General features: G+C 36.3%; 2 protein-coding genes and 1 long non-coding RNA gene across 10 annotated transcripts in view; 2 read left to right on the forward strand and 1 right to left on the reverse strand.

Moving 5' to 3' along the window:
• Positions 1–9,925, forward strand: part of LOC110467077 (uncharacterized protein DDB_G0284459-like) — a 28,800-nt gene extending 18,875 nt beyond the window's left edge. For 2 of the 3 annotated variants that reach the window (XM_021523980.1, XM_021523979.1), the window contains 6 exons: positions 315–394; positions 645–797; positions 1,956–2,058; positions 2,582–2,625; positions 3,045–3,207; positions 9,602–9,925. In XM_021523980.1, coding sequence (XP_021379655.1) covers positions 315–394; positions 645–797; positions 1,956–2,058; positions 2,582–2,625; positions 3,045–3,207; positions 9,602–9,855 — 797 coding nt within the window. In that variant the 3' untranslated portion in view covers positions 9,856–9,925. Of the gene's footprint in view, positions 1–314; positions 395–644; positions 798–1,955; positions 2,059–2,581; positions 2,626–3,044; positions 3,208–4,173; positions 4,199–9,601 lie in introns of all 3 variants that reach the window. The other variant, XM_021523978.1, reaches the window with a different exon arrangement.
• On the forward strand, positions 5,253–9,248 carry LOC110467079. 6 transcript variants are annotated; one of them, XR_002464799.1, is made up of 7 exons: positions 5,253–5,986; positions 6,222–6,299; positions 6,360–6,416; positions 6,447–6,524; positions 6,612–6,833; positions 6,921–7,112; positions 7,299–9,248. It is a non-coding gene; the product is annotated as an uncharacterized LOC110467079 (long non-coding RNA). The 6 variants fall into 6 exon arrangements; XR_002464802.1 differs by lacking the exon at positions 5,253–5,986 and having other exon boundaries at positions 6,147–6,299; positions 6,921–7,034; positions 7,092–7,148; positions 7,371–9,248; XR_002464798.1 differs by lacking the exon at positions 5,253–5,986 and adding an exon at positions 6,150–6,185.
• A 796-nt stretch (positions 9,926–10,721) lies between the features above and the next one.
• LOC110467081 (sorting nexin-6-like) lies at positions 10,722–25,679 on the reverse strand. The gene is made up of 14 exons (XM_021523986.1): positions 25,636–25,679; positions 25,488–25,538; positions 22,245–22,349; positions 21,833–21,943; positions 21,027–21,148; positions 20,481–20,604; positions 19,760–19,855; positions 19,063–19,168; positions 18,565–18,640; positions 17,400–17,439; positions 16,501–16,683; positions 16,284–16,347; positions 15,660–15,745; positions 10,722–13,120 (listed from the first exon to the last, which is right to left on the reverse strand). The coding sequence occupies exons 1-14, from the start codon at positions 25,639–25,641 to the stop codon at positions 13,067–13,069; spliced, it is 1,224 nt and encodes a 407-aa protein (XP_021379661.1). The 5' UTR covers positions 25,642–25,679; the 3' UTR covers positions 10,722–13,066.
• Between the last annotated feature and the right edge of the window lie 439 nt (positions 25,680–26,118).

Raw genomic sequence — 26,118 nt, forward strand, 5'->3', positions numbered from 1 at the left:
TTTTGCAGTCAACAGGATAAATGTGTTAACATGTGTCAAAAATATATGGTGTAACAGTATTGTGTCTAAACTGAAGTAACAGGTGTATGGAAGACACAATAGTACAATAGTTAGCAGAATAGCAGAATTAATTAGTATAATTAGAATTGTGTAAACTTCATTTTTTCAGATGTTATTTTATTTTTCTGCTAATAAGAATTCAAACTAACTGGATGAAAATTTAAGCTCTATTTTGGCAAACATTTACTTACAAGTATAATTAAATGTTGCATAATATTCTTTGTGTTACACATTAACGCTGTTTGATCTTCTAGAAATGCGCCAGAAGAAGAGCGCTCTGGATGAACAGATACGGAAAACCTTAGATGCCAAGGACAACCTAGTTGGACCAAAAGTAATTTTTATTGATGTTTTTTTTTCATCATTTCACACTGGTGATTTACCTCAGGCAAACTTACTGAATCTGTTGAATTCCACAAGGCACTCTCGATGTCAATTAGTTTGAGCAAAACGATTCACTAAACTTAATATAGAATAAGCTTGAAATCTAAATGTTTCTTCAGAAATAAATTCTTCAAGCTTAATTTGAATTGTTACGAATAGTTATCGTAGTCATAGATTTTGCACAAGTATATTTCTTAAAGGAAAAACTAAAGGAGTCCTTAAGAACCAAGCGAGCTGAATCCATAGAACAGCTGAAGAAACACGGCGAGGAAAGACAGAAAATGGAGAGGGAAATATATCAGGCAGGATGTAAACTGAAGAGGATAATTGAGGAGAACAAGAAGATTGAAGATGTATGTATAAGACCATGGTCAGATCTGTTTTCGTCTTTGTTTACAAAGCCCAATAGAGGGCTTGTAATGGTTGTCATGAGAGCCCAACCATTAATATTGACCACGGGAGGCTAAATATTTGATACAGGCCTAATAGGGCACAAGTATTTCATCTATGAACCTAATGGATGATATCTGAGCCCAACCATTAATATTGACCACATGAGGCTGAATGTTTGATATAGGCCTCATAAGGCACCCATATTTGTTAAAGGGACCTTATGGTTAATATCAGAGCCCAACCATTAATATTGACCACAAGAGGCTTAATGTTTGATATAGGCCTCATAAGGCACCCATATTTGTTAAAGGGACCTTATGGTTAATATCAGAGCCCAACCATTAATATTGACCACAAGAGGCTTAATGTTTGATATAGGCCTCATAAGGCACCCATATTTGTTAAAGGGACCTTATGGTTAATATCAGAGCCCAACCATTAATATTGACCACAGGAGGCTTAATGTTTGATATATGCCTCATAAGGCACCCATATTTGTTAAAGGGACCTAATGATTAATATCAGAGCCCAACCATTAATATTGACCACAAGAGGCTTAATATTTGATATAGGTCTCATAATCAAGGCACCCATACTTCAGAGCCCAACGATTAATACTGACCACAGGAAGCTTGATATTTGATATAGGCCTCATAAGGCACCTATATATTTGTTATTTATTGTTATTTATTATAGTGACCCAACAGTTGATGTAAGGATCAAGGTTGATCAGATCCCAACGTTTACTTTAGACCCTAAATGTTTTGAAGATTGGGGCCTAATTTATTGATATTGGAATATTGGAACCTAATGGTTGAAACCAGAGCTGAATGTTACCTTATGTTATGTAATCATAAAAAACTAATGGTTGATAAATATATTGAAGACATCAGTTTGATATACATGTACTAATAGTCTCCATTTGTTCAAAGTGATTATTTTAACTCAAAACTCTGTTTGTTATTGACATTTATTATAGTTATATTTTAGATTGTGTTCCCATGTGTTGAGGAGATTTCTACCACAAGGTACCGGTGTGGATCTGTCTTACAGAATAGTGGGTATACCACAACGTACATGTGATTACTCCATTTTAAAAACAGAATTGTTTTTTGTAGGGATGTAACAAATATCGAGCTGACATGGATGAACTTCAGAAACAAATGGATGAAGATGAACATGTGAAGGAAATGCTTCAAAATACCCTGGCAGAAGCAAAAGGTAAAGCAACATTCTAATTCATTTGAGATGTAACACAACATTTGATTAGTCAATCATAATAATGTGCTACGTACATTACAACCACGATATACTGTCCGCAAATTTCTCATTTGCATATGTAGCCCGGATGGCAATGGTTAATGACATCAATGACCTCGATTGACCCTCCATGTCATGAAATTGATTATTCATCATGTCTGAAACAATAGCGTGACCCGAAAGGTCAATGTACCTGGGTAATTCCGCCAGAATTGCAAGAAAACACTCAACAATATATTTTGCTGGTTTTGGCTTATTTAAATTATAATGGGGATAATTCTTCTATATTTGAACATTTGTGGCGGTACATCCCCTTCACCAGTAAAACTCAATTTGTGACATTATAATTACGATGTAACCCCTAACTAAGGCTGGCTTTCAAATTTTATAAAATCGTTTTTGTATTTGTGAGAAGAATGTTATGTTTGAGAACAAAATTTTGCATTATTTTGAGAGTAAAGATATAAAATATTTTGTGTTACAGGCTGCCTCACAGACAGCTGGAAAAGTGACAGAAATATGGAGGAGGTTGGTACTTAACAAAGCTGTGCTGCTCAACAAACTTATCATCTTATTGAAAAAAATAATTCATCAGATGATATTTAAATGTATGATTGTAAAATTTATCAATGATATTGAAATAACATACTGAATCACCTTCTTTAAAAAAAAAAATCCAAGGATGGTACATTTATACTATACGTATACAGTAATTATAATTGATTGGATGTATACAATCTTTACAGAGGTATACCGAGCGTGACTATACGTATACAGTAATTATAAATGATTGGATGTATACAATCTTTCCAGAGGTATACCGAGCGTGACTATACGTATACAGTAATTATAATTGATTGGATGTATACAATCTTTACAGAGGTATACCGAGCGTGACTATTCGTATACAGTAATTATAATTGATTGGATGTATACAATCGTTACAGAGGTATACCGAGCGTGACCAGATCATTGTGGACGACCTTGGAAAGCTCATGCACAAAACAGAAAAGCGAAGTGAAAAAATATCTGAGATTTCAGATAATTTAGAGGGGGAATTGATGATGTTGGCTGGATTCCTGGAGAATCTTGCTACACGAAGACCAAGAGGTAGGTGTCAGTTTTGTGTTTGAGAAAAAATGTGTTCATTCATATAGTGGTAGAGTAAATAATCTTTAGAATTGTAAGGAATAAAATTCTTCATGTTTGTTTCACTGTAGTATGACTTAATCGAATATATTTCATTATATAGAATCTTTATATTCAATAAGATCAATTTTATTCAACCACGTAATTCTTCAAAAAGTTTTATTCATCAAGGGGATTCTTAGATTTTACGATAGATTTATTCTGTTAGAAATATGTATTAAAAGATGTAGTCTAATTAGAGTAAGAAAATATTAGTTTTCTTACATAAAAGTAAGTATGTTTGCCTTCTTATTCCTCTATAGCAGTGAATACTTAGTATGCCTACCTTCCTCAATTTCTCACTTTTGAATCAGAATTTTGAATTTATGGTTTAGTCAAGGCAGGGATGACTGATTATTGATTAAATCCAGGGTTGAAAAACATTATTCTGATGTTTTAACACAGCAAATACAAGAAGCATTTAACTTTTGGAAATTTGTTCAAGTTGCAGACATACCAATTTGCTTCTTAGACAGTAAGATTGAAAAAGTGAAAATAGATGTTTCTATCATGAGTTTTTAGGAAGAATGAATTCATGATATTTAATGAATTAATGTACATTGTACATATTTACAATTAAGTGTAAAATTCATGTTGATCTTACCTGAATTAGATTGTACAAAGCCGGTGTTAAGCAACTCTTCCCCTCTATATGTCTAGAAACACAGCACAACTTGTATGGTTTAGTTTTACTACTGTGACACTTTGTACTACAACGTAGTTCCTCTAAAGTCATTATGTGTTTGATATTAACATGATTTCTTGTTTCCAGTACACAGATCTGCTGGGGCATGGGGTGGGGGATATTGATGATCATGTACATTTATTTGTCATAAAGTAACAATGTGTATCATATTCTTCATCAAAATTGTAATCACAACTTTATAGGGAAGAAAAAGCAGAAGGACAAGAGGTAACGTTCATCTTCGCACGTAAATTAATTTCTGTTGTTATTTTGTCAAACCACATGTCAAGGTCAGACTGATTATGTCGTATCATTGTGTATGGAATAGTTGGCTATGACAATCCGCTACCACCAAACGCTTTTCATATGTCACCAACCCACAGCGTACACGGGCTAGATTCCTAATGAATGTATGCTTCGTCATGTTATTGGTAATTGCCTGAAGTTAAAAGCATGAACCCTTGAGCATCACCGATACCCTAATATGTGTGTCAAGTATTTAAAAAAAAATACATTAACTATGAGCAACAATAAATTTACCCGGGTTTTTATTTGGCATGTATTTAATGATATAAAAATTTAGTGACAGAATTTACTTAATTAAATTTATTTAGGAAAAAGAATTAAAGAATTAACCCAACAACTTGAAAATTGATTTCCTTAGCCTCATTTTTAATTTTTTGTTTGATAAGTTTTCTTTATGTGCTTCCAAAATAAGGTGTCACTGAAATGCTTTTTGGCTATTAAATCATGAATATTATATGTAAAACATTAAATTTATAACTATCTAACATTTGTTACTGTTTAATTCTATGGTTATTCAGCATCTGTTACAGTGTAGAAAGCATTGTATGTAAATATCTTCCTAGAATTTGAAATATTTATGAAACATAGAATTTTATTGCTAGGTTTAATTTGTTATGCAAGTAGCTGCAGCAAAAAATCAAGCTAGCTATATTAGGGAAAGGTTGATGAAGTGTTTTGATGTACAAATATATAGTTTGATATTAGCAATTAAACCATCTTTATCTGATTATCGGATAAAGGACTTCTTAAGATGGAATTATTGCTTCAACCAATGTCATAAAATATATCTCACCTCTTGTACGTTTGTTCAGACTGTTGGTCTTCAATGGTTAGATACGTATACATGATAAAACAAAAGAATTAACTAAAAAAAACTTGAGATGTGATTTAAATATTTTCATGTTCATTTTCTTTCTTTTAGTTTCAATGTGTATAAAATATATATCTATTGTTTATTTTTCTGGTGAAGTATTGGTATTTGATTTAGTTTACTTATCTATTTCTCAACAGAGTTAAAATGGTCACACAAGAAGTTTTCTTGCAGTTTTTCATATTCTCATTTTGTATTGCACCAATGAATTTACCCAGTTTTAATATTTAAACCTATAATGCCATAACAATTATATAAAACTAATTATGTTAATACATTTTCAAGAAAATCTTATGTACCTGGTATTTATATTTTAATTGTATAGTACACATCTCTGAAGAAAAAACCCAGGTATTACTGTTCCACATTTACATTATAACGAGGATAATTAGCTCCCCTGATTTGGTGGTTAAATTATTTGCAGGTGACAGATATGGATATGACATGTTATAATGTTATGTATGTGCTCCTCCTCAACAGAAAAAATTATAAGCATCCCTCTGGAGACCTGATCATTGAATCCAGGTTATATGAACCTCAAGGACATGAAATTCAAATCTACATGTATTCTGAAATCTTTGTGTTGTAGATATATAGTACTGGAGTATAAAAAATCAGTAGAATTTAAGTTTATAGTCAGGAGAATGGTAGTAGGGTTATCTATTATGGTTTTGGTATAAATATTATTTTCTTATTGATTAGACATAGTTTTATTTTCCAGATTTATAGTTCACCATCATCGAATAACGAGCTTTGTCCTTTAAACAATCACTATTTTTCAAGTAAAACAGATTTTTCTCAAACTTCTTAGTAGGTAGGTTCCCCTGGTCCTGTAGTAGGTTCCCCTGGTCCTCCTGGTCCTGTAGTTGGTTCCCCTGGTCCTGTAGTAGGTTCCCGTGGTCCTCCTGGTCCTGTAGTAGGTTCCCCTGGTCCTGGGTTGATTTCTTAGGTAGTAGGTTCCCCTGGTCCTGGTTTGTACATGTATAATTGGTCCTGGTTTGATTTCTTATGTAGAAGGTTCGCCTGGTCCTGTAGTAGGTTCCCCTGATCCTGGTTTGCTTTCTTATGTAGTAGGTTCCCCTGGTCCTGTAGTAGGTTCCCCTGGTCCTGGTTTGCTTTCTTATGTAGTAGGTTCCCCTGGTCCTGTAGTAGGTTCCGCTGGTCCTCCTGGTCCTGTAGTAGGTTCCACTGGTCCTCCTGGTCCTGTAGTAGGTTCCCCTGGTCCTGGTTTGCTTTCTTATGTAGTAGGTTCCCCTGGTCCTGTAGTAGGTTCCCGTGGTCCTCCTGGTCCTTTAGTAGGTTCCCCTGGTCCTGTAGTAGGTTCCCCTGATCCTGGTTTGCTTTCTTATGTAGTAGGTTCCCCTGGTCCTGTAGTAGGTTCCCGTGGTCCTCCTGGTCCTTTAGTAGGTTCCCCTGGTCCTGTAGTAGGTTCCCCTGGTCCTTGTTTGATTTCTTATGTAGAAGGTTCCCCTGGTCCTGGTTTGATTTCTTATGTAGTATATTTCCCTGGTCCTGTAGTAGGTTCCCCTGGTCCTGGTTTGATTTTTTATGTAGTAGGTTCCCCTGGTCCTGGTTTGATTACTTATGTAGAAGGTTCCCCTGGTCCTGTAGTAGGTTCCTCTGGTCCTGGTTTGATTTCTTATGTAGTAGGTTACCCTGGTCCTGGTTTGATTTCTTATGTAGAAGGTTCCCCTGGTCCTGGTTTGATTTCTTATGTAGAAGGTTTCCCTGGTCCTGTAGTAGGTTCCCCTGGTCCTCCTGGGCCTGTAGTAGGTTCCCCTGGTCCTGTAGTAGGTTCCCCTGATCCTGGTTTGCTTTCTTATGTAGTAGGTTCCCCTGGTCCTGTAGTAGGTTCCTCTGGTCCTGGTTTGATTTCTTATGTAGTAGGTTCTCCTGGTCCTGGTTTGATTTCTTATGTAGAAGGTTTCCCTGGTCCTGTAGTAGGTTCCCCTGGTCCTGTAGTAGGTTCCTCTGGTCCTGGTTTGATTTCTTATGTAGTAGGTTACCCTGGTCCTGGTTTGATTTCTTATGTAGAAGGTTTCCCTGGTCCTGTAGTAGGTTCCCCTGGTCCTGTAGTAGGTTCCTCTGGTCCTGGTTTGATTTCTTATGTAGTAGGTTCCCCGGGTCCTTGTTTGATTTCTTATGTAGAAGGTTCCCCTGGTCCTGGTTTGATTTCTTATGTAGTAGGTTCCACTGGTCCTGGTTTGATTTCTTATGTAGAAGGTTCCCCTGGTCCTGGTTTGATTTCTTATGTAGAAGGTTCGCCTGGTCCTGTAGTAGGTTCCCCTGATCCTGGTTTGATTTCTTATGTAGTAGGTTCCACTGGTCCTGGTTTGATTTCTTATGTAGAAGGTTTCCCTGGTCCTGTAGTAGGTTCCCCTGGTCCTCCTGGTCCTGTAGTAGGTTCCCCTGGTCCTGGTTTGATTTCTTATGTAGTAGGTTCCCCTGGTCCTGGTTTGTACATGTATAATCTAAAATTTCTTGATCAGAAAAACATTTCATGACCAGCGCAAGCAGTAAGCATCTTTGATTTTGACACTTAATGTTTGTGTATTATGCTGTTTCTCAAAAAGTACCGTAGTTAAAAGATCTTTCTCAAATTTCATATGTAGGTTCCATTCGGTCCATTGTTGTGAATGTTTAAATTTTTGAAAAATTGACAGTTGAAGTTTTTTATCACTTTTTCTCAAGAAATACTGGAGAGATTTTCCCCAATTTTATATGTAGGTTCCTTTGTGGTAGTGCTTTAATTTGAGACTGATCAGAATTTTGGATTTTCGTGGTTTAATTGAATGGTATCACAATTTCTCGGACATCTTTTTACACATTAAGTACTATTCTAATCAACCAACAATTACCTCCCTTTGAAAGGACTTTGGTGAAACACAGTTGTACACAATTTTAATCAAAAGTTACGAGATGAATTTGCTGTTGACAAGATATTTAGATCCAACAGATAAAAAAACAAAAGATTGAACTTGCAGAGAACTTATAGGGCTTCCTTTGTATGTACATGTATGTTGTTTGTTACATGTTGTTGTGGCTACTGTAATGCTCCCAATACCAACTGATCTGACCTAAAAAGATGCATGTCATTAGGATAATCTCAACTTTATTTTTTTTGACATTTAATTTTCAACATTCAAAGGACTAATCAATATTTATTTTTAATTCAAAATAAGTCCATGCTATTATAACAATGAGCTCAGTAAAAGTGTGTTTAACACTACAGGAAAGCAGTGGTGTACGTCTGCTAGGTTCCAGAACTAAAATTGCACTAGAGACATATACAATGTAATAAGTGTGCTAGTATGTTCAACTGAAAATGTTGACAATGCTTGTAATCCTCACAGACAATGGCTGCCGGATGCATGCTATTTCCGCCAAACTTAGTGAAAGTTTTTGTGTTGGCATGTAATTATGGATGTTTCTTTATCACGACATATTTGTTACATGCAAATGGTACTTCTAGTTACAGCTGAAGATATAAACTATACTGTTGTTCAATTGGAATACAATTGCTCTTAATTTGTCCATTTCAAGATGTCTGTTACTTCAGATATTAAAGCATGAACCTCAGTTACCACTACCGTATATCAGTCATTGATAATCATTTATGTAAATGTTTTCCAGATTAATTTTCAAACAATGTTACAACCCTTATGCATGCTGTATGACATTTCAGCATTTTCCTAATCAATGGTGAACAGCAATCTTGGAGTGTTTTTTTTTTATTAAAGAACCGTAAAAATCTCGTGTAATTTGTACAGTTGAGTGTCACCTTTGCATGTTCATTGTATCTTAGCACATAAAAGCTGGAGGGGAGAGGGGGATTTTTTTCTGCTTTCTTGTTTATATATAATGTTGAAAGAAATACACTACAATGTAAAATACAATTCAAAGTGACTTTCACAAGTGTTCTACTGTAAAACAATGTGACAAATTTTTAGCTGACCTGGCCCGAAGCAACGTCCTTCGTCCCGCAACTTTTTCCTTTAAATCGCTACTAGTCCTTAACGGCTCAGTGGATTTTGACCAAATTTTGTATAAACTGAGGTGTGTGGGCCCCCTTCTTTGGGGCAGATTATGGGAAATAGAGGATCTAGAGCATCTTGGGAAAAGAACACCAACTTTGTTTCTTGTACTCCTTTGATAAACCTGTATGGTACTCAGCAGGTTTTAAATTGAAAATAAAATACCAGGTGAGCTATTAAGCCCCCTGGGCCTCTTGTTACAAGATACTATGCTGAAATACACATAAGGATGTCCAATCTGCTGATCAGATACTCATGTTTGGCCAAAGTAAGTCACCACTGTCCACTAACACTCTTGCTTTTACAGTACATGTTCATTTAGATGTATCTTTTTATATACCTATGCAGTCATTTCTTAGAATTCTTCCATGTTAAAATATTTTTTATTTAATCTCATAAACCTGTAATATAATATTTCAGACACTCCCGTAAGCAGGACAAGGTCTGCTCGTTCAATCCATCTCGCAAGGCAAGAAACTGATCTGTCCACACAGAAGCATACACCCATACCCCCAATTTCATCATCACCAAGGAAACGGGACACACCATCTCCAAGGAAACAGGACACACCATCTCCAAGGAAACAGGATGGTCGTGTCTCTCGACAGGATGCCAAAAAGGGAGGGGCTTCTCGACAGCCGAGTGCTCGAAGTGTGGTTATCATGGAAGCATAACAAAAAACTTTGTAAATATTTACCTAGTATGAATTCACTGTGATATATTTTATGGAAAATTAAAAAATAAATAAATATATAATCAGTTGTTTTTTTAAGTACATTGTACTTACTCAGAAAAACAGCTACATGTATACAGAACCATAAAATTCATGGAAAGACAGGATCGAAAAATAATACATATTTACTAGCAAAATCGGTACAGGTACATCTGAACAGTTGATAATCCTTTATCCCCAGCATGCTTCTGGCCGAGTTTAGTGATCCCAGGTCTCTTGGCTATACACTCTTACCATGATATCCAGGAACATCTGAACACTTGATAATCCTTTATCCCCAGTATGCTTCTGGCCAAGTATAGTGATCTTAGGTCTCTTGGCTGTACACGCTTACCAGGATATCCAGGTACATCTGAACAGTTGATAATCCTTTATCCCCAGTATGCTTCTGGCCAAGTATAGTGATACTAGGTCTCTTGGCTATACACTCTTCCCAGGATATCCAGGTACATCTGAACATTGGATAATCCTTTATCCCCAGCATGCTTCGGGCCAAGTATAGTGATCCCAGGTCTCTTGGCTATCCACTCTTACCAGGATATCCAGCAACATCTGAACATTTGATAATCATTTATCCCCAGCATGCTTCTGGCCAAGCATAGTGATCCTAGGTCTCTTGGCTATACACTTGTACCAGGATATCCAGCAACATTTTACCAATGTCCAAGGAGAGTTCACTCATCCTCCGAGATATAACTTACTTCCCAAGGTTTTAATTAATATCCCGCGATCATGTAATTAATATCACTGGAATTTGGTGTGATTACAAGGCGATTACCATTAGGAAAAAAATCACAAACAACAGAATTAGAATTATGATCTCTCATTTAATCTCCCATTCATACGGTACTTATACAGTGCACGTCTGTGTGTATATATATTAATATTATATGTAACCTCATCATAACAAAAGAGGAAGATTTAACAGAAAAGACTAGATATTTATAGGGTTAAACCAAAACCTTACAAATATTGAGGAACCATTCTGGATCTGTAAAATAGATCCGATTAAACCTTCCCTTTCCTAAAGTAGTACATACACATATTATATGTATCTATGTCTGTGACCTTATCCTCTCTTTCAAATATTTGACTTTAGACTCGATTGTAGAAGGTAAATGAAGTACATTATCTAAAAGTCGGACATGGTAGACATGCTGTTATATAACCAGCTATATATAAATCTAAACTAAATTTTTGATCCACAACTCTATGTTCTTATCACTTCTCTAAGTGCTAGTACAAAATCACACTGCATAATCTTAAATTAAAAAATATGATAAATATGAGCTTATAATGGATACTGTTCTATTGTCTATATTTATTGTTTAATGTTTATTAGCTATAAATGTAGGACAGTATCTCTGCACTTCTTGTATAATCAGGTATGAAGTAGGTAGGAAACAACCAAAGATATATACATGTACGTACTGTGTGTTGCACTCAAGAGGAACAAAATCATAGAATAAAAGTGTGATTTTTAGACTCGTACCTATCAAATCTTACCCGCTACGCATGGATGCAATCCCATCTGGACGTAGTTTGGATGCACATTTGAAGTATATTATACTAACCTAAAGGGCAATGTCTTATGAAATAAAAATAATAATAAGATGCTGACAAAATACATATATTACATTTAAGTATAAATAGAGGAGTACATGATTTAACATTGATGTATTGGTACACTTCACCATAATTTTCAGCAGATATGGAGGGAAACAAAACACTGAAGACAATCTTTGTACAAAGAAAAAATATTCATTTATATGCACTCAAACTATTAGTTCGATCAAACATACACTGTAGACATTTAAAAACAATGCTACACCAAGGTACTTAAACATCAAATGTAAATGGAATGGACACAGAAATCATACACTATGGTTATAACGCTCTACATGTACACATCTTCATATTAAAATTGCAAGTATAAGAAAGAAATAAAAGAGTATTTGAAAACATAACATATAGCATGATCTCTCTAAATCTAATATGTATAAAGCCACAGTATTCAAGTCTTAAGGCCTTTTTGGGAAGATAACGAACATGAGCACAAAGAAAAAGGCCAAAATGGCCTGGATTTGTTGATTTTTTGTCCAATCTGCAGCTCACACTTTTTCTCAGCAAACACAGACAGTGGTAATGACAGCAAAATAAAGATGAACATTCAGATATTGTATTGTAATAATGTCAACACATATTCCCTGGTCCCTGTGTATTCAGCATGTTTAATTTTACCTTTCTTTCCTTTCACATGTTCACAGATAAAAAAACTGAAGGAAATAAAAAAATAGTTCTTAACTTAAGATGGTAACAATATTTTAGAACAGATGCTAGGAGTATAAATTGTATATACAAAAACTGTATATACTAGTATTTCAACTTTTTTTGTTGAAAGCTAAATGTTACGACAAATTTTAATCAGTTTACCTAACAAATTCTTCTAAAACAAAAGTTACCTCACAGACATCCCCAGTTTCTCCAATGACTACAGCAGTGATCTTAACACACTTCCTACTATTGTACAGACTGGTGTTTCAAGATGAATTTAAAATGCATAATATTAAGTTACAAACAACACTGGTTCTTATGAGTGTCTTACAGTACCCTATATATAATCTTGTTTCAGATTTCCCATCTGTAATAATATGCTAACAAATGCCCACCATCATATGCCGGTATGTTCACAAGTACAAAAAGAGGTTTTACCGAGTTTAAGTTAAAGATCAGTTTGAGATCCATTAAATGGATCTAACCAACAATTGCACATTTATAAAGACACTAATATTTTGTTTCACAAATATTAAGTGAGACGACACCAACATTACCCAATTGTAATTGGAGAATGGTTATTTAGCCAATTAACTCTGCTGTTTCTATAATTTATGTCATAGAATATTCTTGTGTATAAACCTAAACACATCTCGCATACAAATTTGTAATTTACCTATTAGCCAATTCTAAAAAGCAGTGTTTTTTACAAATGAAGTATAAGACACCTGCAATTTTCATTCCACTTGTTTTTCATCACACGTTGCCATAGCAATGTTCCTTGATGACGAAATAAGTAAACATTCCTGCGCTGTAGATAAATTGCCCGGCAACATTTCCCACATATCACATTTACATCATCACACTGTATGGACACTTCACGCTTCCTCTCTCATGGCAGATATACAGTTTTTAAGAAGTTGTACTTGTGCCTGTGTGAAGAATAATTGAAAAGTTCATTAAATTTTCCGAAATACATGTATTTTGAAAAAATGCAGCTATTTACATTTCCACTTGACAAAATTAATATAAATATTCTTATAACATAGCAGAGTTCCTCAAACTAAGACAAGAGTCTTGAATTCTGAGGTCCTCTTTTAAGATAAGCAAAAGTTTTCAGTATTGAGAACCAAATAAAGATAAAGTCTTGAGTCTAATTGCCCTCTTAAGATAGACATCCCTTATAGAAAACAAGGAAGTAACTCTAACTACCGCTCTGTGTGTGTAGCCTGTCTGTATAAGCTTTATTGTTTTTATTTTGCAACAATTTTAAAACAAGATTAACTTATATTAATCATTCTTGTTGGCTAGGGGTTCGGTGAAAGGGGAGTGTGCTATCAACTGCACCACTAACCACCCACAGCCTGTCTGTCTAATGAAGGAAGATCTACATGTTCCTACCGTGGCATGCTTAAGTGCTAGCTCTACTAAATCCACCCACAGCCTGGCTGTCTAATGGAGGAAGATTTACAAGTACCTACCGTGGCATGCTTCAGCTCTAGCTCTACTAAATCCACCCACAGCCTGTTTGTCTAATGGAGGAAAATCTACATGTACCTACCGTGGCAGGCTTCAGTTCTAGCTCTACTAAACCCACCCACAGCCTGTCTGTCTAATTGGAGTGTGCTATCAACTGCACCACTTACCACCCACAGCCTGTCTGCCTAATGAAGGAAGATCTACATGTTCCTACCGTGGCATGCTTCATTTCTAGCTCTACTAAATCCCCCCACAGCCTGTCTGTCTAATGGAGGAACATCTACGTGTTCCTACCGTGGCATGCTTCATTTCTAGCTCTACTAAATCCCCCCACAGCCTGTCTGTCTAATGGCGGAAGATTTCCATGTACCTACCTTGGCATGCTTCAGTTCTAGATCTACTAAATCCACCCACAGCCTGTTTGTCTAATGGAAGAAGATCTACATGATCCTACCGTGGCATGCCTCAGTTCTAGCTCTACTAAATCCTCCCACAGCCTGTCTGTCTAATGGGGGAAGATTTACATGTACCTACCTTGGCATGCTTCAGTTCTAGATCTACTAAATCCACCCACAGCCTGTCTCTAGGGGTTCGGTGAAAGGGGAGTGTGCTATCAACTGCCCCACTAACCACCCACAGCCTGTCTGTCTAATTGGAGTGTGCTATCAACTGCACCACTTACCACCCACAGCCTGTCTGTCTAATTGGAGTGTGCTATCAACTGCACCACTAACCCCCCACAGCCTGTCTGTCTAATGAAGGAAGACCTGCATGTCCCTACCGTGGCATGCTTCAGTTCTAGTTCTACTAAATCCCCCCACAGCCTGTCTGTCTAATGAAGGAAGATCTACATGTACCTACCTTGGCATGCTTCAGTTCTAGTTCTTCTAAATCCACCCACAGCCTGTCTGGCTAATGGAGGAAGATCTACATGTATCTACCTTGGCATGCTTCAGTTCTAGCTCTACAAAATCCTCCCACAGCCTGTCTGTCTAATGGAGGAAGACTTACATGTACCTACCGTGGCATGCTTAAGTTCTAGCTCTACTAAATCCACCCACAGCCTGGCTGTCTAATGGAGGAAGATTTACAAGTACCTACCGTGGCATGCTTCAGCTCTAGCTCTACTAAATCCACCCACAGCCTGTTTGTCTAATGGAAGAAGATCTACATTTACCTACCGTGGCATGCCTCAGTTCTAGCTCTACTAAATCCACCCACAGCCTGGCTGTCTAATGGAGGAAGATTTACATGTTCCTGCCGTGGCATGCTTCAGTTCTAGCCCTACTAAATCCACCCACAGCCTGTCTGTTTAATGGAGGAAAATCTACATGTTCCTACCGTGGCATGCTTAAGTGCTAGCTCTACTAAATCCACCCACAGCCTGTCTCTAGGGGTTCGGTGAAAGGGGAGTGTGCTATCAACTGCACCCCTAGCCGCCCACAGCCTGTCTGTCTAATGGCGGAAGATTTCCATGTACCTACCTTGGCATGCTTCAGTTCTAGCTCTCCTAAATCCACCCACAGCCTGTCTGGCTAATGGAGGAAGATCTACATGTACCCACCGTGGCATGCTTCAATTCTAGCTCTACTAAATCCACCCACAGCCTGGCTGTCTAATGGAGGAAGATTTACATTTACCAACCTTGGCATGCTTCAGTTCTAGATCTACTAAATCCACCCACAGCCTGTCTGTCTAATGGAAGAAGATCTACATGTACCTACCTTGGCATCCACCCACAGCCTGTCTGTCTAATTGGAGTGTGCTATCAACTGCACCACTTACCACCCACAGCCTGTCTGCCTAATGAAGGAAGATCTACATGTACCTACCGTCGCATGCTTCAGTTCTAGCTCTACTAAGACCACCCACAGCCTGTTTGTCTAATGGAAGAAGATCTACATTTACCTACCGTGGCATGCCTCAGTTCTAGCTCTACTAAATCCACCCACAGCCTGTCTCTCTAATGGAGGAAGATTTACATGTCCCTACCGTGGCATGCTTCAGTTCTAGTTCTACTAAATCCACCAAATTCTTCCTGAAGTACTGTATCCTACGCCCCTTGAATTCTGTTAATTCTGCAAAAGATTAAAAAAAAGTTGACCTATCCACCATTTTATTAGGGACAGACTTAGTGGTCTTACACCAAGTGACTGGTTCCCAACAGCTTTGACCGTCATCATTTTTTGTAGGCAGGCTTGCGTTACAGTAATGGAGTATTTTCAATCACAATGACAACAGTCTTGGATTATTAATTTCATTTAAGTCAAGATGAAAACATCCAGGAAATCATTATACATGTAATGCTAAAATGCTTAAATTACTTAATCAATGAAAGTTAATAACACTGTTTTTCAAAGCTTTTGATTAAATGAGTTTTAATTTTAAATTTATTCTATGCAGACTGAATGTAGGAATTAAATCTTCCATACTGATTTTCTTGTCTCAATATCATTTAACAACTGAAATTTATCAAACACTAAGTATATTTAAGAATTAATATTGAGATATTCTTGAAATCGTAAGTAAGAAAATCAAACCCTAATTACAACTTCAAGCTGACCAGGGAATCACCTAAACAGGTTAAACAAGGAAATACTTTGGAAAAGAGTTTACCTTTTTTGGCAACATCTGATATCTTTTCAAATTTCTCGCAGCATTGTGTTTGGTGTTTTTCGGCCTGAAATGTCACAATAAAAACATTGATCAACATTTAAAAACAAACAGGTTGAATAAGAGGAACATTTATGATACATTTACTATCTACTGTGATCAGCATGGTGCTTTCTAAAATATCTTTTTTATGATACAATAACACATTCAAAGTAATTACCTGTGCAACCTCTTTGTTTTTAGTTCTAGCTTTTTCTAAGGCTTTGTTGGCAGACTCGTAGTCGGCAAGCGACCGTGTGCGTCTGTACAGGAGGTCCTTAGCAGCAGCCGAATCCCTCATGTAGTAGCGCAGGGTGTCACTTAGCTTCAGGTCTTCGTCTGAGGACACCCGGCCCTCTAATTTCTACAGGAAATAACAACATAGCAATAGACGTTTAAAACCAGCCCTGGTTGGATTTAAGGTGTAGAGCATTCAACAAGAGTTTAAACCCTGGTATTTGATATAGTAAGGTGCGACTCCCCCTGTCAGGGGGACGTAGTATTTGATTTCCAACTGTCTGAAGATACTTGTCTAGATATTGTTTATTTCAGGGCAGCTCTTCAAGAAAGTTTCTCTAGAACATGTCAAAGTTTATGCTATATATATGTATGTGAAATATAAAATAAAAAGCAGCTGGAGAGATACACTCAGGAATTACTAGTGTTCTTTGATCTCCATATAATGAACACAGGACCAAAATGTTTATCCCAGGGATTGTCTGCTTATAAAGTCTAAAAGCTTTATAGTTGGCAGTAAATGATATCTGTGTGATAGATCCGAGGCCAACCTATTCTAACGTCATATTCTAAGTTAATGAGGGTTAATAAATACAGAAAATCTGGAAACGTAAACAATACGGTATATATGCACTGCCAGCACACTGGTGTTGAGTTCCAGACCCATCACTGTTCAATTATGATAATAACAAGATGTCCATTCTATTATAAATTACTGTACTTATTTACAGTATTGATTTAAAATAAACATAATTGTACCACAATCAAAATATGAAAACTATAATTTGTCATGAGATTTCTGCAGACACTATATGTTTGAACTATAAACAAACAACAACTTACTCTTGCTTTTTCTAATGTCTCAGCTACTTTAGTAAACACTCTGGAAATAAAACAGAAAAATGTCAAAATCTACTGAGGTGAACTTTGACCACCTTTAGGAGCTTGAGTTTGTTACTAATACACAACGATGGGAGCAGGGATGGGGTTTGAACCATTTTCTCAGAATCAATGTTATTATGCTTTCTGTCCAATTTTAGAAACTGTTTCAATAGGTAAGGACAGCTTCCATTTCAAACTAGATGTGTAGGAAAGTAGACCAAACAATGGTTTTACATAAATTAATGCCAGATAATGAGAACTATTCCAAAATTAATTTTATGAAACACTTTAATCAGAAATACATGGGTGGCATAGTAATCCAGATTAAACCTACTGTTGTTTTTTTTTTTTATACCATTTCACTTTTTTGAAGTCGATGGTTAATGACCTGCCAATCTTCACTCATAATTAATACACGATTATATTCTATACAAGTCAGAATAGTCCTAAACTAGAAATGTACTCCGGAGGATAACTCATACCCTCCGCAGCTGGTAATTTATACGTCATTTAGTGACCTTGACCTTGGGGTCAACTTACTGAAATAGGAACTCGTTTGAGATACTTTGGCTCTTTACATATAGGCGAAGTTTCATGAATATACATAAAACAGTAAAGTCAGTAGAAGCCATGCCAAGTAAATAATTTAATTAAAATGCTGGTGCACAAGTACATCAGATAGTGATCAAATATCAATGCAAACTTTCAATGAAAATAACTTCGTTGCGAGGGGTATAACTAGAACACTGACATGTCTGCAAGGGCCCTGCCATATGTCTGACTATAACCTCCCTTCCCCATAAATCTATTTTTAGTTACAGTGACCTTGACCCTAAAACCTTTTTTAAAACCCTATATGTTGAGATAAGGACTGTAAACAAACAGAGACAGGAAAATCCTAAACAAAATTAAAATTTTAAACTAAGACATGTATTATTAAGTTGGTATTTTCCGACAGAGGGGTTTGTATTTCCCGACAGAGGGGTTTGTATTTCCCGACAGAGGGGTTTGTATTTCCTGACAGAGGGGTTTGTATTTCCCGACAGAGGGGTTTGTATTTCCCGACAGAGGGGTTTGTATTTCCCGACAGAGGGGTTTGTATTTCCTGATGAGAGTGTCCACTCACTTGTCTAGTTCCGTATTCTCTATTGTTGCCATCTGTACAAACCCTGAGGAAATCTGAATGTAATTATCTGCTACAGCTGGAAGTCAACAAAATTGTTTAAAATTAAAATATGGCAAACTGAAATATTTTAACATAATGAACTCTTCATTACATTATTCTGGCAATTCTACAAACAAATAATGAATACATTGTATTATAGGTTCAATACTGATAAATAACATAAGAGTAGTTCACATGTAAAATGTTAATAACCCTTTCACCACTGTAGACCATTATGGGCCAAGCCAGATCAATGCATGGAAGAGTTTACTTAAGTTACAAAGGGGTGAAAGGGATTAACTACGGAATCTAGATGTAGATATTCCATTTTTTCTGTTCTTAATTAATAGTTCACATAGTTTTGATATCAGTATACATTATTCATTGATGTTCAAATAGCAGAATAACTCTTGCGACAAAAACCTTGAAATAAAAGAAGAATTAATTATTGAAACTTACTTTTATGTGATCTTGTCATCTTATCTGATTTCATTGTAGCGTCCTTTATTTTAACATGGTATTCCACCAAAAATCCTTTTTCTTTCTCAAAGAAATCATCGACATCCTGTTTCAAAACAAAGTTTTCAAATTAACAAAAATCATTTTTCTTTCCATAAAACCATAAATAACGTTTTTTTTTATCTTTTATTCTCCAGTTACAGAACTTTGACCCATAACCAACCAGTTTACACTCACTACCAATTTACAAAATATACACCACAAATATGAAATGACTAGGAGAACTTAAATCAGCCAGTGGGCTTACATCCCAAATAACAAATTGAACACCCCTATAAATACAATTCATACATATATGAATCATTTAGTGCATGTTTAATTAAGTACAAGATATTTGAATTTCAAGAGTGTATTGTACAATGTATTGTACATTGGATTTTGTCTGCAGCAACTTTGATCACGTAAATTCATAAAAAATATCATACATGGCAATGCACAACTGTGGACAAGTCTGATTTACTTAAGGTATATTTAGACAGTTTTTTTTTTATTGCACATTGTATATAAGGAATATTCAATGTAAAACTAGGGAGAATTTAGTCTATTTATGAAAGCTCTCATGTTTTGTGATGCCTCACCTCATTATCATGCCAATAAGCAGTGAAGGTAAGAGAATATCAATGATAACGTCCCTCACCTTTTGTGATGCCAGTAGCACCTCGTCAGCTGTTTTAGTGAGGCCTTTGAAGAAACCTCCAAGCTTTTCCTTCTTATTCTTCCCTCTCACACTTAACTGGAAACGAAACAGCAATGCTGCTATACGTAAGAAATGTACACTTACATGCGTTACATAGCAGCACTTCATATTGACGATATGATTTCAAAACACACAAGAGATTTTTATGATTTTCATTTTCAACAGAATAAAATTGTTTGGCAATTAATCATATAGAATTGGTCCTCAAAATCAGCATTTAATAATTGATACCCACATAAGGGCGGTTCCAGAAATAACCGTATTGGGGAGGGGTGGGAAACCCCACCACTCATCAAATAGGGAAATGATTGGATTCCAGGAAGGGTAGACATATCTGGTTGTAAATAACACCAGCCATTGTATCAATAGATGCCTCTCATCTCCCGCATGCATTTAATTATGGAATAACCCAAAACAGATAACACTAAAGAGTTGGCTAAGTCCAATAAGGACAGTAAAATAAATATGAAACCTGAAACTTTGTCAAATTATGATTGTAAAGGAGAGAACTTTCGGTGAAGAAAGAAACAAAGTCCTGTTTTTCGGTATATTGGTCTATAGTTAAGTTTGAGACAACGTTTATTGTGCGCGGGCACAATTCAGGTTCTGTAGTCTTTTTCCTTATTAAAGGAAATGTGTCACAACCAAGTAACAAACTTACATCTTGATCGTATTCTAGGAAAACTTCAAAGTTGACATCTGTCCTGAGTAGGGGGTGGCCAGCTATTCGTTGGAGAAACACTTCATGCATGGCAACAGTTTTCTTGAATGTGGCGAGGTATTCACTAAAACAACATAAAAATGTAAAGAAAATATTGATATTGTAAATCTGAATTGTTCAACAGTCTACATCTGAATTGTTCAACAGAGTCTACCTCTACAGCTTGATCACCTGTTTACCTCTACAGCTTGATCACCTGTTTACCTCTACAGCTTGATCACCTGTTTACCTCTACAGCTTGATCACCTGTCTATATATATAGCTACCTCTACAGCTTGATCACCTGTTCACCTCTCAGTTTTTCTCTACAGTTTACTGGTAATACACATGCATTTTCCCAGAATAGTACATCTAATTTACCAGTATTAATCATGTCTCTATCTACCTCCCTAGTTCACCCCTGAAATTTCATAATGAACTATTCCAACCTTTGAATTGGAAGCGTTCAAATGTGTCCTCAGGGATAAATGAGTTAGTAATACTCACGCCTCTAACTCTTGCTTCATCTTGGTGAACTCCTCCTTGGTCATTGTTCCCTCCCCTTCTCCCAGTCGCTGCAGCTTTTCCCGTGACGCATCAAAGTCTGGTCGTGGGGGTGCAGGGGGTATCTGGATGTTTACAAATACCAAAATGAAGTTACATATCATGAAAATATTAAGATTAGTTGGTATGCCTTAATATTTCCATAACTGCCATTGGTTTTATTACTCCAGCCTATGGGATGTTATAAAATAACCTTACATAACATGATGTTACGCTGTCTTTATCTACTTTTTTGTTACGAGAGAAACAACATTACTGTCCAATTTGTGATTATGATTTACATTCAATGTTGAGAATTAATTCTTGAGCGTAAGCAACTAACTGAAGCATGCAGGTAATATCACTTCAACGGATATACCAGTAAATGTTGATGTGAGCTCGGTTATCGTTATCTATTGGATATATTCTATATACATTTAGTGTCAAAAGTTAAGATCTTAAAAGTGAATTTACAGTTAGTAAACTGAGCAATGCTTATATACAAGTGGCATTTTTAACTTCATGAAACATATTACAGGTAGTTATCCAACGAAAAGATTCAATTTGCTAGCAACAATAAAAGGCATAACATGTATAACAAGTATTATTTTTTTTATTTTTCAACTGTACCAGAAATCTCCTGAGCGACATTTTATGCCCTTGGCAACTGTGTATCATACCTGCACTAGGAAATGACTATGGGTAACATTACTGATTAGAGGGGAGGGGAAGAAATCATGGTAACAAATATTCTTTCATACAAAACTTACAATAACACCAGCATACTCTTCGTTCTCCACGTAGCGATCGTGTAACCAAATGAACTCCTCATGCTGCCGTACAACAGAAAACTCTCCCTCCTTGAACTTTTGCAATGATGTCTAGAAAGAGAAAAATAAGCAGGTTTATATATATATTCTTTCCTCAAGCCTGCACAGGAATAGTTATTTACAACAATCACACCTCAACATCTTCTATGCAAGTTTCTGTATACTGAAAAATAATCTTATCAAATGTTTCCTTCTTTGATGTCTTTTGAAGATCAAAATTAATGAGATTTTGACTTCAAATTGGCCATTATACTTTGATGCATTTATTTTGGTAAAACAACAGTTAATTAAGATTTTTTTTTTTTTTTTATCAAAACTGATTCCCTGTCACCTAGAAACTGTGTTTGCTTACCTTAGTGTGAACTGTAAACTTGACTTTATCTCTCTCACTTAAAGCATCAGAAATGTCGACTTGAAGGGATGTATCTGTTGACAAATCTACTGTCTCAGATCTCGGCTGCAGCGAAAACAATCAAGAACAAAAATAATAACATCCTTTAGAAAGATGCCAGTTTATTTTCAAACATACTGGTACCAGTGATAACTAAATGTTCTTCAGCAAACGAAATAGGCCGGACAATGTGGACTCCAAAGTTGATGTAAACATATGTACAATCTTCCTTTTCAATTAATTGATCAAGATTTAAATTTATATCTGAAATATAATATAAGTTGGTCAAATAAATGAATCTCAAGATTCCAAAGTGAGTGACTGCTTGTAGAACTTAAAGTTTTCAACTATCATATTTTAAAGAAGAAAAGTTTTTGTTACCCAAAATTTGGAAATTAATTTAACCATTGTAACGGTTGTCCAGACTTGTGGTACATGTACTTCTTTCTGCAACATTTTTAATGAGTTTAGAAGTGTCATAAGCTTACTAGTAAATGTAAATATAACTTCATTTACAGTTCATTACCCGAAGGTTGTTTTATCATTAATGTGAGACACATTTTTGGAAGAAGGTGAAATTGAATATTTGGTGGCGTTTCCCTGTTTAGAAGCTGAGCAGAATGTTTTCCTGACCATTTCCAATGTTGATGAACTGGAATAAGTAGTATAGATAACCAGTGATTACAGTAGTTCAGTAGCATGTACTTAGATCTTTCGGTCAAAAGTCAGAGGTCACCAGTTATGTATGGACTGGAAGTTCCCCCTTTGAAGGATAACCCTTAATGTTGAGGTAATAGCATGACCCCTATGGAACTCTCCCTACCACCTTACCCACCACCATGGTCTTCGGGGGATTACTTATTTACAACCACCACCACACCCTGGCCCAATTGTATAAAACATCTCAAAGTTAAGGAAAATCTCAAGCAATGTATTGTCTATGGGAAATCTTAGACTTGAGGAAATCTCAAGAGTTGAGAAGTTTTATACAAGTGGGCCCCTGACACCAGCACAGGAAAGCTAGAAGTGATTGATTGGAGGCCTGTGTTTTAAGTGATGGAAGAAGCTGTAGTACATGTAGAAAATCATCGTGTCACCAGAGGGATATAGCTTGAAACTCCATGGACATATCAGCCGGACGAACAAGGCTCGGACATATCAGTCGGACGAGTGAGGCTCAAATCTGCAGCCCAATGTGATGGCAGTCATCTTTTTGTCATGCATCATTGAAAAGTCCAGAGCTTTTGACAATTGCACCATCGGAACACAAAGGGATTAATTTATAGAATTATAAACCTTGATCAGTTATAGAGTCTCAGTCTGGATTTCCCCTGTGAAGGTTCACGGAAAGAATAGAACTGTGGTATCCCTCTACATATCGTAAAAGGTGACTATTGTGTGGGGGTCCCTGCAGGATCAGGTGCTTTTTATGTGTCTTCTGCTAATTAGGGGACATTGAAGAAATCACAGTTGATCTGCTGCAACATTTGGAACCTTTATATCGTCTCTATATATGGATAATCCTGAAAGGGGCCATTGACCCCTGGGCCTCCATGTTCCAATTATCTTTTAATTTTACATAGAATGGCTCCTATTAATTTTGATATTGACTAAAAATTGCTGAGATGGGACATTCCAAAATCCTTAAAATGGTAGTTCTTATTCCTTGCCTGATGTTCATGATCAGCATTAACGGTAGTCGTAACAACTGGTAGGGCTGTAACGGTCCACCGCGGCGCACCGAAAACTGCGCTAAATTGCTTCGGTTCACAATATGTTTTTTCTGTGTTTCGGTTCAGTTCGGTTTTTAGTATTACCCGACTTCCGGAATTTAACCATACATGTGTAACGTAAAATTTGATTGGCTCGTATGATAAAACCTGTGCAGTAGTTGTGGCTGTTACAAATTTTGCATAAACAAACATGCTACATATATGGCGGAGCTTCAATTAAAAAACCCTCCCGCTTCCTTTCGCTCGCCTGTTTGGCAGCATTTTGGATTCCGGCTAAATGTTCCCGATGGAAAATCACACCGCATATGGTTCGTAGATGTAAGTTACAAGTCAGGGAACACGACAAACATGGGGACGCATTTGAAGAGGAAGCATAACATTTCGTCATCCTGTATCTTATCAAAATGTATCGTATCGTGGGTGAATATCGTGATACGTATCGTATCGTGGCATAGGTGTATCATTACAGCCTTAACAACTGGTTTCCCATTTCCAGTTTAATGTGACCAGTTGGAATATAATACTGTTGGGGTGCCTTCAGCATGGTATTTCAGTCAGGTAGCACTCTAAAGTTGATATCAGATGTGCGCTATCACAAGATGGCAAACACAACATACCCTGCATCCAGCACATATACACACAAGCACACATACATTACACACATGGAGGTACGTCCTTAAATGATCATAGCTGTCAAATAAAACCAAACCCAGTCTGTTGTGTACGTTACAGTTCATGATTGACACTCCTTATAACATCTCAGGAAACCAACCAACTAAACAGCTAACAGGTCCAGTACACTCTGCCGATTGAGCTATATAGCTGTAAAGACCTATAATAGCTCTATTGACCTATGTGAAATAGGTCTTTTGAGCTATTTTCAATTGATTTTNATACGTCAAAGATTTCGGTGAAGGAAAGAGATATATAACTTGACTTGGTCAGTCAATGTTGACCTGCCTGCAAATACATTCATGGCGTCTATATTTCAGTGATTCCATGGCCAGGATGAATTGGGTACATTATAGAATATAATTTAATCATACCGGAGTAGGATATTGCAATGGATTATTGGAAACAATATTAACATATAGGAAAACCTAATTGACTGGAGTAATGTTATACAGAATGGCAATTGGGAAACTCCGGGAGTGCTCGCTCTAGTATTCACAGCCTACACGTCTTTACCGGTCTTGTTTTACCTTTTAGTTTTACACCCCTCCCCCTTTTCCCAAATGATGGCGAGCGACTGAATCATTACCGGCAAACAATACGCATTAAATGCAATTTTATGTCTTATAGTCTATGGTCATCATCTGTGTTTACATTAGAAATGTCCATTTGTAGTATGTGACGTCTGTAAGGTGAACAATGCCGAGTTGACTCATCACCGTACAGGTAAAATCTGGTGAAGTCACTAACTGTTTTGGAACTTTAGTGGATGTCAAGGTAGCAATATTTGCATGTTTACCTTGTTTTCCTGGTCCCCTTCCAAAAGGTCAGGCCCGTCATCCAAACCGTCCTAGAAAAAAAAGAGAAACATATGCATTAAAACATAAATCAGAGAAATAAGTTACTATTTACATATCCACAAACAGGAAACATCAATGCACACCCACCATCATGGCTGCAGCTAATCACGTGATTATAAAATTCGGAACCCATCGTGATTTTTCATTTTCTAATATATTTCGAAATATTTTCTGAAAACAAGTGACTTATTTCCCTTTGACCATATACAGTAGTAAATTAACAGTCATAATAAGGATACATTTTTTAATGGCTTATGTCTTACAAATACTCAAAAAATTAATAACTTATTTATCAAATTTAATTTTATAAAAAATAACGTTATATCACTGAAAAAACACAGGGACTCGGTTTAGGGTTTTTGAGTAATAACGTAAATTGTATTTTTTCGGTAAATATTAAACGTAACGTATATTTATACAACACCAGTAAATAATAGCAACACCCTTTTACCCGGTTTTTGCATACATTCTAAAACCTCATAAAAATTGAGGGTACCGACTTTTTTTTTAAAACTAAGGAACTAAATTTGTATACGGTTATAAAAACGGATAAAAAGTGTTGTTGTTATT

Source organism: Mizuhopecten yessoensis, unplaced genomic scaffold (assembly GCF_002113885.1).
Source record: "Mizuhopecten yessoensis strain PY_sf001 unplaced genomic scaffold, ASM211388v2 scaffold11159, whole genome shotgun sequence".
Lineage (NCBI taxonomy): Eukaryota > Metazoa > Mollusca > Bivalvia > Pectinida > Pectinidae > Mizuhopecten > Mizuhopecten yessoensis.

Excerpts from the sequence above, each read along its gene's own strand:
- LOC110467081 (XM_021523986.1), bottom strand. Across the intron at positions 17,440-18,564 it reads GAGAATACGGAACTAGACAA|AGTGTTTACTAAAGTAGCTG; the intron begins GTGAGTGGACAC and ends TTTTATTTCCAG. Across the intron at positions 13,121-15,659 it reads TAGAACTGAAGCATGCCACG|GCACAAGTACAACTTCTTAA; the intron begins GTAGGGACATGT and ends TTCTTCACACAG.